Source organism: Oncorhynchus gorbuscha, linkage group LG13 (genome assembly GCF_021184085.1).
Source record: "Oncorhynchus gorbuscha isolate QuinsamMale2020 ecotype Even-year linkage group LG13, OgorEven_v1.0, whole genome shotgun sequence".
Taxonomy (NCBI): Eukaryota; Metazoa; Chordata; class Actinopteri; order Salmoniformes; family Salmonidae; genus Oncorhynchus; species Oncorhynchus gorbuscha.
In genome coordinates this window covers 87068649-87084515 of record NC_060185.1, presented here as the reverse complement: position 1 = coordinate 87084515, position 15867 = coordinate 87068649, and the positions used below count along the sequence as shown (strand labels likewise).

Sequence of the window (15867 nt, the reverse complement as noted above, 5' to 3'; positions counted from 1 at the left end):
AAATAAGAGGTGAGAGGAAATGCAGGGATAGAGGTTGATATTCTATAGTGTGATTGAGTAGGTCACCGTAACGGTTTTCATGCGCTGAAGGAGAGGCGGAACAAAACGCAGCGTGGTTATTATTCATGGTTCTTTAATAAAGAAACTATACATGAATAGACTAACAAAACAAGAAATGTGAAAAACCAAAACAGTCCTATCTGGTGCAAACACAGAGACAGGAACAATCACCCACAAAACCCAACACCAAACAGGCTACCTAAATATGGTTGCCAATCAGAGACAATTACTAACACCTGCCTCTGATTGAGAACCATATCAGGCCAGACATAGAAATAGACAAACAAGACATCCAACATAGAATGCTCACTCAGATCACAACCTGACCAAACAAAACATAGAAACATACAAAGCAAACTATGGTCAGGGTGTGACAGTCACTGTGTCATGTTATAAGGTGTACATACAGCATATGATGGAAGAAGGGGTATGGGTTAGGGGGTAGAGACTAGATAACTCACTGGTAGAAGGGGTGTGGGTTAGGGGGTAGAGACTAGATAACTCACTGGTAGAAGGGGTATGGGTTAGAGGGTAGAGACTAGATAACTCACTGGTAGAAGGGGTATGGGTTAGGGGGTAGAGACTAGATAACTCACTGGTAGAAACGGTATGGGTTAGGGTAGAGACTAGATAACTCACTGGTAGAAGGAGTATGGGTTAGAGGGTAGAGACTAGATAACAAACTGGTAGAAGGGGTATGGGTTAGGGGGTAGAGACTAGGTAACTCACTGGTAGAAGGGGTATGGCAGCGGTTGCATGTTGTTGACAGGCACTAGTCCGTGTTTTCCGGTGGAGAGAAGGGTGCCCTCCCAGTGACTGTCCTGCCCCGTGTCTCTAACCATCAGCAAGTCATTACGTCTGAAACACAGCTCCTCCTCCTCATCACTGTGCTCGCCACTGCTCACCAGCGCCTTGGCAAAGAACGACCCTGGGGGAGAGAGAGATAACTACAGTTGAATGACACGCAGAGGACAACAGACACACACAAACACACACTCCCACCGGGGGATGCAGAGGACAACAGACACACACAAACACACACTCACACCGGGGGATGCAGAGGACAACAGACACACACAAACACACACTCACACCGGGGGATGCAGAGGACAACAGACACACACAAACACACACTCACACCGGGGGATGCAGAGGACAACAGACACACACAAACACACACTCACACCGGGGGATGCAGAGGACAACAGACACACACAAACACACACTCACACCGGGGGGATGCAGAGGACAACAGACACACACAAACACACACTCACACCGGGGGATGCAGAGGACAACAGACACACACAAACACACACTCACACCGGGGGATGCAGAGGACAACAGACACACACAAACACACACTCACACCGGGGGATGCAGAGGACAACAGACACACACAAACACACACTCACACCGGGGGATGCAGAGGACAACAGACACACACAAACACACACTCACACCGGGGGAAGCAAATTTCTGTAAAGAATGAACATTTGACTGAACTGAATCTCTGTCCTCCTTCACATAATCCATTAAAAATCCATTCTCAACACAGGCACTTCTTCATTTCACTGGCTATTGATTCCTCTCAGGCGTTAGGGAGAAGTAAAACATGATGCCTACTCAGACAGTGGACAGTGTAAATGCATGGTAGTACAGTAGCTCTCTAAAATTACATTACGTTAAACATTCAGCTTTCTTTTGCTGTTTTACTTGATCTCTGGACATTTCGGAACATAGAGTCTGTTTAGGTTTAGTTGCATTTCATTTCTAGGTATCTAGAACAACATGTTTTGAAATGGAACAACTTTTTTGCTTCTGTTCTGCTCTGAGGAGAGTGTGATATAAACTGCTGTTGATGAGAGTCAAGAAAGTAGAGAATACAAGCTGTCCATAAGGAGTTCGTAGAGGTCTTCATAACCTGTCACAAGGAGTTCATAAAGTAACCACCCCTACCCTTCTGCAGCAGCAGTCCCAGGTAGTGTGGCCAGGTGCTGTTCTTAATAAGGTCATAAGGTGTTCATAAGGTGTTCATAAAGAGTTCATAAGATGTTCATAATGTGTTCATAAAGAGTTCATAAGATGTTCATAAGGTGTTCATAAAGAGTTCATAAGATGTTCGTAAGGTGTACATAAGGTGTTTGTTCACCCTCCTGCAGCAGCAGTCCCAGGTAGAGTGTTGCCAGGTGTTCCTCGTCTACAGTCACAGTGATCTCCAGGTCCCTCAGCAGCTCAGTGTCCAGCCAGAATGACTGGTCACACAGGAAATTCTCCAGGCACCGCGCCACATAGCCTGGACACACAGAGACATCTGTTCATAACATGTCATAAGGTGTTTATAACATGGCACATGGTGTCTGTCAGCTTCACCGTGCCACATAGCCTGGACACACAACAAAGTAAGAGGAAGTTGTCCCTACATCCTGATGTAAGGTCTGGTTCTTCCAGGCTGATGGTTTAGGGTAGGATTGGGTGAGGGGAATCTGATCCTGGTTCTTCCAGGCTGATGGTTTAGGGTAGGATTGGGTGAGGGGAATCTGATCCTGGTTCTTCCAGGCTGATGGTTTAGGGTAGGATTGGGTGAGGGGAATCTGATCCTGGTTCTTCCAGGCTGATGGTTTAGGGTAGGATTGGGTGAGGGGAATCTGATCCTGGTTCTTCCAGGCTGATGGTTTAGGGTAGGATTGGGTGAGGGGAATCTGATCCTGGTTCTTCCAGGCTGATGGTTTAGGGTAGGATTGGGTGAGGGGACACTGATCCTGGTTCTTCCAGGCTGATGGTTTAGGGTAGGATTGGGTGAGGGGAATCTGATCCTGGTTCTTCCAGGCTGATGGTTTAGGGTAGGATTGGGTGAGGGGAATCTGATCCTGGTTCTTCCAGGCTGATGGTTTAGGGTAGGATTGGGTGAGGGGAATCTGATCCTGGTTCTTCCAGGCTGATGGTTTAGGGTAGGATTGGGTGAGGGGAATCTGATCCTGGTTCTTCCAGGCTGATGGTTTAGGGTAGGATTGGGTGAGGGGACACTGATCCTGGTTCTGCGCCTTTTTGCAACTTCTAACCAGACTGGACGTAATAATCAGCCATCAGCCTGTTAATGAGAGTTTCCTCCAGGTCAGGTAGACTAGGATAGTACCACACACCTAGAGCCAGGTAGGTAGAGAACTGTTAATGAGAGTTTCATCCAGGTCAGGTAGACTAGGATAGTACCACACACCTAGAGCCAGGTAGGTAGAGAACTGTTAATGAGAGTTTCCTCCAGGTCAGGTAGATTAGGATAGTACCGCACACCTAGAGCCAGGTAGGTAGAGAACTGTTAATGAGAGTTTCCTCCAGGTCAGGTAGACTAGGATAGTACCACACACCTAGAGCCAGGTAGGTAGAGAACTGTTAATGAGAGTTTCCTCCAGGTCAGGTAGACTAGGATAGTACCACACACCTAGAGCCAGGTAGGTAGAGAACTGTTAATGAGAGTTTCCTCCAGGTCCTAGAGCCAGGTAGGTAGAGAACTGTTAATGAGAGTTTCATCCAGGTCAGGTAGACTAGGATAGTACCAGACACCTAGAGCCAGGTAGGTAGAGAACTGTTAATGAGAGTTTCCTCCAGGTCAGGTAGACTAGGATAGTACCACACACCTAGAGCCAGGTAGGTAGAGAACTGTTAATGAGAGTTTCATCCAGGTCAGGTAGACTAGGATAGTACCACACACCTAGAGCCAGGTAGGTAGAGAACTTCCACATCTCCTCCACAGTCTTGAAGGTGATGACAAAGCTGTCCTTCTCAGCGTGGACAGATAGCAGACGGGCAGACAGGTCCTGTGGGGAGGGAGAAGAACCGAAGACATTGTTGAAGAAACAGCGAGGATGCAGAAAAGGTCACCTTTATTCTCTACCGACCACTAGCATCAACATCAGGGAGAAGCAACTTTTCGCAGGACAACGGTTGCAACCCCACCACTGGTCTAGGCAGGGTCATCTGTTTTGGCATGCCTTGACCTCTAACCTCTAACCCCTGACCTATGACTTGTGACTAACCTTGAAGAGCTGGATGACATCCTGACTGTTGCTCTCGACGACCCTGAGTCTGGTACGGAGCGCCTCCTGTAGTTCAGAGTCAGGTATTACACCCGAGTGCCGCCGACCGCTGAACACCAGCACCACGTCTACACAAAAGAGCACGCACACAAGCACACATACACACTGTCACTCTCGAGATTACCGGTGGGAGTATTGACTGATACTGTGACATGCAGACATCACCATGCAGAGGTAAAACTTTAAGGAGTAACTTTTCCGAGTGTGTTACAGAGTCATGTTCAGTGAGTGTATTACAGTCATGCTCAGTGAGTGTATTATAGCCATGCTCAGTGAGTGTATTATAGAGCCATGTTCAGTGAGTGTATTATAGAGCCATGTTCAGTGAGTGTATTATAGTCATGCTCAGTGAGTGTATTATAGAGCCATGCTCAGTGAGTGTATTATAGAGCCATGCTCAGTGAGTGTATTAGAGCCATGTTCAGTGAGTGTATTATAGTCATGCTCAGTGAGTGTATTATAGAGTCATGCTCAGTGAGTGTATTATAGAGTCATGTTCAGTGAGTGTATTACAGTCATGCTCAGTGAGTGTATTATAGAGCCATGTTCAGTGAGTGTATTACAGTCATGCTCAGTGAGTGTATTATAGAGCCATGTTCAGTGAGTGTATTATAGTCATGCTCAGTGAGTGTATTATAGTCATGCTCAGTGAGTGTATTATAGAGCCATGCTCAGTGAGTGTATTATAGAGCCATGCTCAGTGAGTGTATTATAGAGCCATGCTCAGTGAGTGTATTATAGAGCCATGCTCAGTGAGTGTATTATAGAGCCATGCTCAGTGAGTGTATTATAGTCATGCTCAGTGAGTGTATTATAGTCATGCTCAGTGAGTGTATTATAGAGCCATGCTCAGTGAGTTTATTATAGTCATTCTCAGTGAGTGTATTATAGAGCCATGCTCAGTGAGTGTATTATAGAGCCATGCTCAGTGAGTGTATTATAGAGCCATGCTCAGTGAGTGTATTATAGAGCCATGCTCAGTGAGTGTATTATAGAGCCATGCTCAGTGAGTGTATTATAGAGCCATGCTCAGTGAGTGTATTATAGAGCCATGCTCAGTGAGTGTATTATAGAGCCATGCTCAGTGAGTGTATTATAGAGTCATGCTCAGTGAGTGTATTATAGAGCCATGCTCAGTGAGTGTATTATAGAGCCATGCTCAGTGAGTGTATTATAGAGCCATGCTCAGTGAGTGTATTATAGAGCCATGCTCAGTGAGTGTATTATAGAGCCATGCTCAGTGAGTGTATTATAGAGCCATGCTCAGTGAGTGTATTATAGAGCCATGCTCAGTGAGTGTATTATAGAGCCATGCTCAGTGAGTGTATTATAGAGCCATGCTCAGTGAGTGTATTATAGAGCCATGCTCAGTGAGTGTATTATAGCCATGCTCAGTGAGTGTATTATAGTCATGCTCAGTGAGTGTATTATAGCCATGCTCAGTGAGTGTATTATAGAGCCATGCTCAGTGAGTGTATTATAGAGCCATGCTCAGTGAGTGTATTATAGTCATGCTCAGTGAGTGTATTATAGAGTCATGCTCAGTGAGTGTATTATAGAGCCATGCTCAGTGAGTGTATTATAGTCATGCTCAGTGAGTGTATTATAGAGCCATGCTCAGTGAGTGTATTATAGTCATGCTCAGTGAGTGTATTATAGAGCCATGCTCAGTGAGTGTATTATAGAGTCATGTTCAGTGAGTGTATTATAGAGTCATGTTCAGTGAGTGTATTATAGAGCCATGCTCAGTGAGTGTATTATAGAGCCATGCTCAGTGAGTGTATTATAGAGCCATGCTCAGTGAGTGTATTATAGAGCCATGCTCAGTGAGTGTATTATAGAGCCATGCTCAGTGAGTGTATTATAGAGCCATGCTCAGTGAGTGTATTATAGAGTCATGCTCAGTGAGTGTATTATAGAGCCATGCTCAGTGAGTGTATTATAGAGCCATGCTCAGTGAGTGTATTATAGAGTCATGCTCAGTGAGTGTATTATAGTCATGCTCAGTGAGTGTATTATAGTCATGCTCAGTGAGGTCATATTACACAACAGCTGCTGAGTGTCTCAGTGTTGGACTAGGAATAACAGATCTATTACAGCCTGGAGTGACTGGAGTTTTAAAGGGACCCTTTAATTAACATTAGGTCCATTTGGGGGAGAGCTACACTGGAACCTGCTGGAGGAAAAACACAGAGAACCATAGAGTAGCTGAGTAGCTGTGCCTACTGTAACGTTAACAATAAAGTCTGTTTTCTTACAGGATGTTGACATACTGTACATACAGACAACATGAATGATACAGTGATTATATAGACGACTGTATAGAATACAGACAGGTTACAATAGAGATTTAATGACAGCTGCAACACAAACAGATCCACAATAAGCATCACACCACACAACCACGACCAGCAGCTGTTAACACCGCTACGTTAGCAGTTAGCACATCCAAGGCAGGAATAGAGAGAGAAACACCCTGGCTGTCCCAAATAGCACCGTTTGGATCAAAGTGCACCTATAGGTATTAGGATACCATTTGGAACACATCTGTACAGAGCATCTGGGAGCAGAACAGTACCTGAGGAGAACCTCTCTCCCACGGCCAGTGACACGGTGCTTCCTCTGGTGAACTCCTCCTTCCTCTTCCAGTAACTGTCCGGCTCCGCCTCCCCGCCCCCAGACTCCACCCCTGGAGAAGACAGGAAACAGAGATCAGGTCAGGTCAGGTCAGTGGAACCCTCAGGAAGGAACGGGTGAGACAGCTGTTTCGGGGGGTTGATTTTAAAATAGACTTTTGTGTCAGCTACATGTGCTCTGTAAGCAAGTGCAAGATCATCGAGCAACCTTCTTTTGTGACAACTGTCAAGAGGGAATGGAGAGCGCAATGCTTCATCGTATATCCTTCTGGAAGACAAACCTGACTGGTAACCAGACAAAGTGACCCAATTGGAGGTTTGTTACTGTATGAGGAAACATTCACACTAAAAGTTACTTAACTGCTGGTGTACAGTGTATTCTGTGGTCCAGCTGATGAGGATTTCAACAGTGATTAGTCTGTTTCCTCCAGAACATCAACAGAACATAAAGAGCCTATCAAAGCCCACCCATCTATTAACGTACTGCCTCTCCCAGATGGTCTATTATAACACAACGACCTGCTTTAGCTGGCCTGACAGGGCTTTGTGATGTGCACGCAAACACACACACACACACACACACACACACACACACACACACACACACACACACACACACACACACACACACACACACACACACACACACACACACACACACACACACACACACACACACACACACACACACACACACACACACACACACACACACACACACACACGCAAACACACACACACACAAACACATAAAAACAATGAAAAAGGCTTCATGAGCGACTGGGCTGGCTTCCCCATGTTGTTGTCACATTGTACAGAGAGGATGTCCCCAACTCTTCCTCAACCTGGGACTGTTGAGGCTATTGTGTAATACAATGTTTCATTGTTTGCTACAGTACACATCCAGAAGAATTCAAACTCCACATTTGTCTGGGCAATATAACTCATGCAGGACTTAATTGGGATAGAATCAGCTGGATGTTTTGTGTCATCGAACGCTTTAAGGCTTTTACTGTAGTTACCTGGATTCATAACATCATTTCCTGGGAAGTGCTCATTGGTTCCCGCTAGCGTGTACGGTGGTTCTCTCCATAGTTCATCCAGCTCAGCAGGGGAGATGTCTGGGAGGGGGGGGGGGATTAGTGTTGCACACATCAGTATATTGTCGCGTTCACCTGATCAGACATTGCATGCATCAACTAATGAAAAAAATGTCTATCCAGGCATGTGTAAGATCTGACATGCGACAGCAATGCCTGGGCAGAGGAACGTGCCCAATGTCTGGGAATGGGGAAGGAAATTAGTGTAACACCCTTCAGTAACTGTCTGGGAGGGAGGAATCATATTAGTGGGACATACCATTCAGTAACTGTCTGGGAGGGAGGAATTCAGTAAATGCCGGGGGAGGAGATTAGTGTAATACAAATAGTAAACACCATCAAGGGGTGCATGTCAATGGTCTAAAGTGGCTTCTTCCCTGTATCTCCATCAATTCTCCAATGAGGGGAAGGACACAGTTACTCGTCCTGAAAGAAGATTGTGTTGAAAATGTTGCTGTATCACAAACAAATCACATTTTGGCCCAAACAGCAAGCAGTGAACAGACATGCATCGTCTTTACCAGAAATGCAGGTAGCCATCAGATATCTTAAAACAGCATTTCTTAATAATGGCCCTGGGGACCACAAGGGGTGCAAATGTGCAAATGTTTGTTTTTACCCTAGCACTATGACCTCACCAGCTACCCTGATCTCTATAGACAGCTACTAGCACTATGACCTGACTATGCACAATCGAGAGCATCCTGGCGGGCTGTATCACCGCCTGGTACGGCAACTGCTCCGCCCTCAACCGTAAGGCTCTCCAGAGGGTAGTGAGGACTGCACAACGCATCACCGGGGGCAAACTACCTGCCCTCCAGGACACCTACACCACCCGTTGTTACAGGAAGGCCATAAAGATCATCAAGGACATCAACCACCCGAACCACTGCCTGTTCACCCCGCTATCATCCAGAAGGCGAGGTCAGTACAGGTGCATCAAAGCTGGGACCGAGAGACTGAAAAACAGCTTCTATCTCAAGGCCATCAGACTGTTAAACAGCCACCACTAACATTGAGTGGCTGCTGCCAACACACTGTCATTGACACTGACCCAACTCCAGCCATTTTAATAATGGGAATTGATGGGAAATGATGTAAATATATCACTAGCCACTTTAAACAATGCTACCTTATATAATGTTACTTACCCTACATTATTCATCTCATATGCATATGTATATACTGTACTCTACATCATCGACTGCATCCTTATGTAACACATGTATCACTAGCCACTTTAACTATGCCACTTTGTTTACTTTGTCTACACACTCATCTCATATGTATATACTGTACTCGATACCATCTACTGTATGCTGCTCTGTACCATCACTCATTCATATATCCTTATGTACATGTTCCTTATCCCCTTACACTGTGTATAAGACAGTAGTTTTGGAATTGTTAGTTAGATTACTTGTTGGTTATCACTGCATTGTCGGAACTAGAAGCACAAGCATTTCGCTACACTCGCATTTAACATCTGCTAACCATGTGTATGTGACAAATAAAATTTGATTTGATTTGATTTGACCAGCTACCCTGATCTCAAGACAGCTACTAGCACTATGACCTCACCAGCTACCCTGATCTCAAGACAGCTACTAGCACTATGACCTCACCAGCTACCCTGATCTCAAGACAGCTACTAGCACTATGGCCTCACCAGCTACCCTGATCTCTATAGACAGCTACTAGCACTATGACCTCACCAGCTACCCTGATCTCAAGACAGCTACTAGCACTATGACCTCACCAGCCACCCTGATCTCAAGACAGCTACTAGCACTATGACCTCACCAGCTACCCTGATCTCAAGACAGCTACTAGCACTATGACCTCACCAGCTACCCTGATCTCAAGACAGCTACTAGCACTATGACCTCACCAGCCACTCTGATCTCAAGACAGCTACTAGCACTATGGCCTCACCAGCTACCCTGATCTCAAGACAGCTACTAGCACTATGACCTCACCAGCTACCCTGATCTCAAGACAGCTACTAGCACTATGACCTCACCAGCTACCCTGATCTCTATAGACAGCTACTAGCACTATGACCTCACCAGCTACCCTGATCTCTATAGACAGCTACTAGCACTATGACCTCACCAGCCACCCTGATCTCAAGACAGCTACTAGCACTATGACCTCACCAGCCACCCTGATCTCAAGACAGCTACTAGCACTATGACCTCACCAGCTACCCTGATCTCAAGACAGCTACTAGCACTATGACCTCACCAGCTACCCTGATCTCTATAGACAGCTACTAGCACTATGACCTCACCAGCCACCCTGATCTCAAGACAACTACTAGCACTATGACCTCACCAGCTACCCTGATCTCAAGACAGCTACTAGCACTACTAGCACTATGACCTCACCAGCTACCCTGATCTCAAGACAGCTACTAGCACTACTAGCACTATGGCCTCACCAGCCAGCCTGATCTCAAGACAGCTACTAGCACTATGGCCTCATGCACTAAGACACAGAACACAACAAGCTGAACAGTTTAGTAACAATGTGACTGACAGTACTGCCACTACAGTACACACACCTAACACAACGTCACACTGACACACCATGCCCTGTACTCTACTATACCTTCATGGGATAGCCTGTTACCCATGTCTTATAGATATACCTACAGCAGCAGTATCTGAACGAGACAGTTACTGCTCTCTGTCTTCTCATGTCAGTGACCTACTAGCCTCAGCTCCAGGCTGTGGGTACAGACGGCAGGGTGAAGTGGAACCAACCTGGGAAGAGAGGGCAGCGTTTGAGGAGCGGAGAGCAGCAGGAGGACGAGGAGGCCCGGAGAGGAGGGCAACAGCACCACGCCATGTGTACTGGCAGTTTACAGCTCCTAGAAATCAATGATGCCAACTGCTCTCAGCTACTAGGCTTTCAGATTGACTGTCTGGCAGTTTGGCAGTCTGGCGGTCTGGCAGTCTGGCTCTGTCTATTTATCTCAGAGGCAGCACTGACTTTCACTCTCTCCAGTGTAGGATGTTTGCTCTGTCGATCTCTGTAGAGTTTCTTCCTGTATCTCTATCACCCAGTCTGTTCTCTATTACAATTCTCTCTCTCATTCTCTCTCCCCTCTTTCTCTGGAAATCCCATCTGCCCCCCACCTCTCTCTCTCTCTCTCTCTCTCTCTCTCTCTCTCTCTCTCTCTCTCTCTCTCTCTCTCTCTCTCTCTCTCTCTCTCTGTATCTGTATCTGTCTCTGTCTCTGTCTCTGTCTCTGTCTCGCTGCTGCCCAGTCTATTAACACAAAACACTCTCTTCTGATGGCATGTGTGTGTGGGCTGGTCAGTGAGTGTGTGTGTGTTTGTGTGTATGGTCACTGAGTGTGTGTGTGTTTGTGTGTATGGTCACTGAGTGTGTGTGTGTTTGTGTGTATGGTCACTGAGTGTGTGTGTGTGTATTTGTGTGTGTGTTTGTGTGTATGATCACTGAGTGTGTGTGTGTGTGTGTTTGCGTGTGACTCCTTACTGTAAGTCTCTCGGGATGAGAGTGTCTGCTAAATGACACCTTACTGTAAGTCTCTCGGGATGAGAGTGTCTGCTAAATGACACCTTACTGTAAGTCTCTCGGGATAAGAGTGTCTGCTAAATGACACCTTACTGTAAGTCTCTCGGGATGAGAGTGTCTGCTAAATGACACCTTACTGTAAGTCTCTCGGGATGAGAGTGTCTGCTAAATGACACCTTACTGTAAGTCTCTCGGGATAAGAGTGTCTACTAAATGACACCTTACTGTAAGTCTCTCGGGATGAGAGTGTCTGCTAAATGACCTTACTGTAAGTCTCTCGGGATAAGAGTGTCTGCTAAATGACACCTTACTGTAAGTCTCTCGGGGTAAGAGTGTCTGCTAAATGACACCTTACTGTAAGTCTCTCGGGATGAGAGTGTCTGCTAAATGACACCTTACTGTAAGTCTCTCGGGGTAAGAGTGTCTGCTAAATGACACCTTACTGTAAGTCTCTCGGGGTAAGAGTGTCTGCTAAATGACACCTTACTGTAAGTCTCTCGGGGTAAGAGTGTCTGCTAAATTACACCTTACTGTAAGTCTCTCGGGATAAGAGTGTCTGCTAAATGACACCTTACTGTAAGTCTCCCGGGGTAAGAGTGTCTGCTAAATGACACCTTACTCTAAGTCTCTCGGGATAAGAGTGTCTGCTAAATGACACCTTACTGTAAGTCTCTCGGGATAAGAGTGTCTGCTAAATGACACCTTACTGTAAGTCTCTCGGGGTAAGAGTGTCTGCTAAATGACACCTTACTGTAAGTCTCTCGGGATAAGAGTGTCTGCTAAATGACACCTTACTGTAAGTCTCTCGGGATAAGAGTGTCTGCTAAATGACACCTTACTGTAAGTATCTCGGGATAAGATGTCATGCAGGTGAAAGAGGACCCAAAAGCGACTTAACAGAAACAGAGTTTATTAAAGTCCAAAACGGAATAACAGAAATCCTCTAGACTTGTAGAGGGGAAACAACTGGAGAAGCGGCCACAGACTGCAGGTCGCTTCGGGTAGGCGCAGGCCGTAGTCGACTGAAACACCTGCTCACACGCAGCATCTGATGAAGGCACAAAACACGACAGGACAGGGTGATACACAATCACGGCAAAAACACGACAGGACAGGGCGAAACGCAATCACAGCATGGTGAATACAATACAAGGAACCGACGGGACAGGAACGGATCACAAAGGAATAAATAGGGACTCTAATCAGGGGAAAGGATCGGGAACAGGTGTGGGAAGACTAAATGATGATTAGGGGAATAGGAACAGCTGGGAGCAGGGACGGAACGATAGAGAGAAGAGAGAGCGAGAGAGTGAGAGAGGGAGGGGGAGAGAGAGGGATAGAAGGAGGGAAAGAACCAAACAAGACCAGCAGAGGGAAACGAATAGCATGGGGAGCACAGGGACAAGACATGACAATAAATGACAAACATGACAGTACCCCCCACTCACCGAGCGCCTCCTGGCGCACTCGAGGAGGAATCCTGGCGGCAACGGAGGAAATCATCGATGAGCGAACGGTCCAGCACGCCCCGAGACGGAACCCAACTCCTCTCCTCAGGACCGTAACCCTCCCAATCCACTAGGTATTGGTGACCCCGTCCCCGAGAACGCATGTCCATAATCTTATGTACCTTGTAAATAGGTGCGCTCTCGACAAGGACGGGAGGGGGAGGGAAGACGAACGGGGGTGCGAAGAAAGGGCTTAACACAGGAGACATGGAAGACAGGATGGACGCGACGAAGATGTCGCGGAAGAAGCAGTCGCACAGCGACAGGATTGACGACCTGGGAGACACGGAACGGACCAATGAACCGCGGAGTCAACTTACGAGAAGCTGTCGTAAGAGGAAGGTTGCGAGTGGAAAGCCACACTCTCTGGCCGCAACAATACCTTGGACTCTTAATCCTGCGTTTATTGGCGGCTCTCACCGTCTGTGCCCTGTAACGGCAAAGTGCAGACCTCACCCTCCTCCAGGTGCGCTCACAACGTTGGACAAACGCTTGAGCGGAGGGAACGCTGGACTCGGCAAGCTGGGATGAGAACAGAGGAGGCTGGTAACCCAGACTACTCTGAAACGGAGATAACCCGGTAGCAGACGAAGGAAGCGAATTGTGAGCGTATTCTGCCCAGGGGAGCTGTTCTGCCCAAGACGCAGGGTTTCTGAAAGAAAGGCTGCGTAGTATGCGACCAATCGTCTGATTGGCCCTCTCTGCTTGACCGTTAGACTGGGGATGAAACCCGGAAGAGAGACTGACGGACGCACCAATCAAACGACAGAACTCCCTCCAAAACTGTGACGTGAATTGCGGGCCTCTGTCTGAAACGGCGTCTAACGGGAGGCCATGAATTCTGAATACATTCTCAATAATGATTTGTGCCGTCTCCTTAGCGGAAGGAAGTTTAGCGAGGGGAATGAAATGTGCCGCCTTAGAGAACCTATCGACAACCGTCAGAATCACAGTCTTCCCCGCAGACAAAGGCAGACCGGTAATGAAGTCTAAGGCAATGTGAGACCATGGTCGAGAAGGAATGGGAGCGGTCTGAGACGACCGGCAGGAGGAGAGTTACCCGACTTAGTCTGCGCGCAGTCCGAACAAGCAGCCACGAAACGGCGCGTGTCACGCTCCTGAGTCGGCCACCAAAAGCGCTGGCGAATAGACGCAAGAGTGCCTCGAACACCGGGATGACCAGCTAACTTGGCAGAGTGAGCCCACTGAAGAACAGCCAGACGAGTGGAAACAGGAACGAAAAGGAGGTTACTAGGACAAGCGCGCGGCGACGCAGTGTGCGTGAGTGCTTGCTTAACCTGTCTTTCAATTCCCCAGACTGTTAACCCGACAACACGCCCATAAGGAAGAATCCCCTCGGGATCAGTAGAAGCCACAGAAGAACTAAACAGACGGGATAAGGCATCAGGCTTGGTGTTCTTGCTACCCGGACGGTAAGAAATCACAAACTCGAAACGAGCGAAAACAACGCCCAACGAGCTTGACGGGCATTAAGTCGTTTGGCAGAACGGATGTACTCAAGGTTCTTATGGTCTGTCCAAACGACAAAAGGAACGGTCGCCCCCTCCAACCACTGTCGCCATTCGCCTAGGGCTAAGCGGATGGCGAGCAGTTCACGGTTACCCACATCATAGTTGCGCTCAGATGGCGACAGGCGATGAGAAAAATAAGCGCAAGGATGAACCTTATCGTCAGACTGGAAGCGCTGGGATAGGATGGCTCCCACGCCTACCTCTGAAGCGTCAACCTCGACAATGAATTGTCTAGTGACGTCAGGAGTAACGAGGATAGGAGCGGACGTAAAACGTTCTTTAAGAAGATCAAAAGCTCCCTGGGCGGAACCGGACCACTTAAAACACGTCTTGACAGAAGTAAGAGCTGTGAGAGGGGCAGCAACTTGACCGAAATTACGAATGAAACGCCGATAGAAATTAGCGAAACCTAAAAAGCGCTGCAACTCGACACGTGACCTTGGAACGGGCCAATCACTGACAGCTTGGACCTTAGCGGAATCCATCTGAATGCCTTCAGCGGAAATAACGGAACCGAGAAAAGTAACGGAGGAGACATGAAAAGAGCACTTCTCAGCCTTTACGTAGAGACAATTCTCTAAAAGGCGCTGTAGAACACGTCGAACGTGCTGAACATGAATCTCGAGTGACGGAGAAAAAATCAGGATATCGTCAAGATAGACAAAAACAAAAATGTTCAGCATGTCTCTCAGAACATCATTAACTAATGCCTGAAAAACAGCTGGCGCATTGGCGAGACCGAACGGCAGAACCCGGTACTCAAAATGCCCTAACGGAGTGTTAAACGCCGTTTTCCACTCGTCCCCCTCTCTGATGCGCACGAGATGGTAAGCGTTACGAAGGTCCAACTTAGTAAAGCACCTGGCTCCCTGCAGAATCTCGAAGGCTGATGACATAAGGGGAAGCGGATAACGATTCTTAACCGTTATGTCATTCAGCCCTCGATAATCCACGCAGGGGCGCAGAGTACCGTCCTTCTTTTTAACAAAAAGAACCCCGCCCCGGCCGGAGAAGAAGAAGGCACTATGGTACCGGCGTCAAGAGACACAGACAAATAATCCTCGAGAGCCTTACGTTCGGGAGCCGACAGAGAGTATAGTCTACCTCGAGGAGGAGTGGTCCCCGGAAGGAGATCAATACTACAATCATACGACCGGTGAGGAGGAAGGGAGTTGGCTCGGGACCGACTGAAGACCGTGCGCAGATCATGATATTCCTCCGGCACTCCTGTCAAATCGCCAGGTTCCTCCTGAGAAGTAGGGACAGAAGAAATGGGAGGGATGGCAGACATTAAACACTTCACATGACAAGAAACGTTCCAGGATAAGATAGAATTACTAGACCAATTAATAGAAGGATTATGACATACAAGCCAGGGATGACCCAAAACAA

General features: G+C 47.3%; 1 protein-coding gene across 1 annotated transcript in view; it reads right to left on the bottom strand.

Annotated features, from left to right (window-relative positions):
• LOC123992384 (SH3 domain and tetratricopeptide repeat-containing protein 2-like) overlaps positions 1-15867 on the bottom strand; it is a 145210-nt gene that overhangs the window by 113799 nt on the left and 15544 nt on the right. Inside the window, exons 2-7 of the mRNA XM_046293526.1 lie at positions 7813-7911; positions 6733-6843; positions 4095-4222; positions 3770-3875; positions 2213-2356; positions 790-988 (exon numbers count right to left, since the gene is read on the bottom strand). Of these exons, the coding sequence (XP_046149482.1) occupies positions 790-988; positions 2213-2356; positions 3770-3875; positions 4095-4222; positions 6733-6843; positions 7813-7911 (787 nt within the window). The remainder of the gene's footprint in view (positions 1-789; positions 989-2212; positions 2357-3769; positions 3876-4094; positions 4223-6732; positions 6844-7812; positions 7912-15867) is intronic.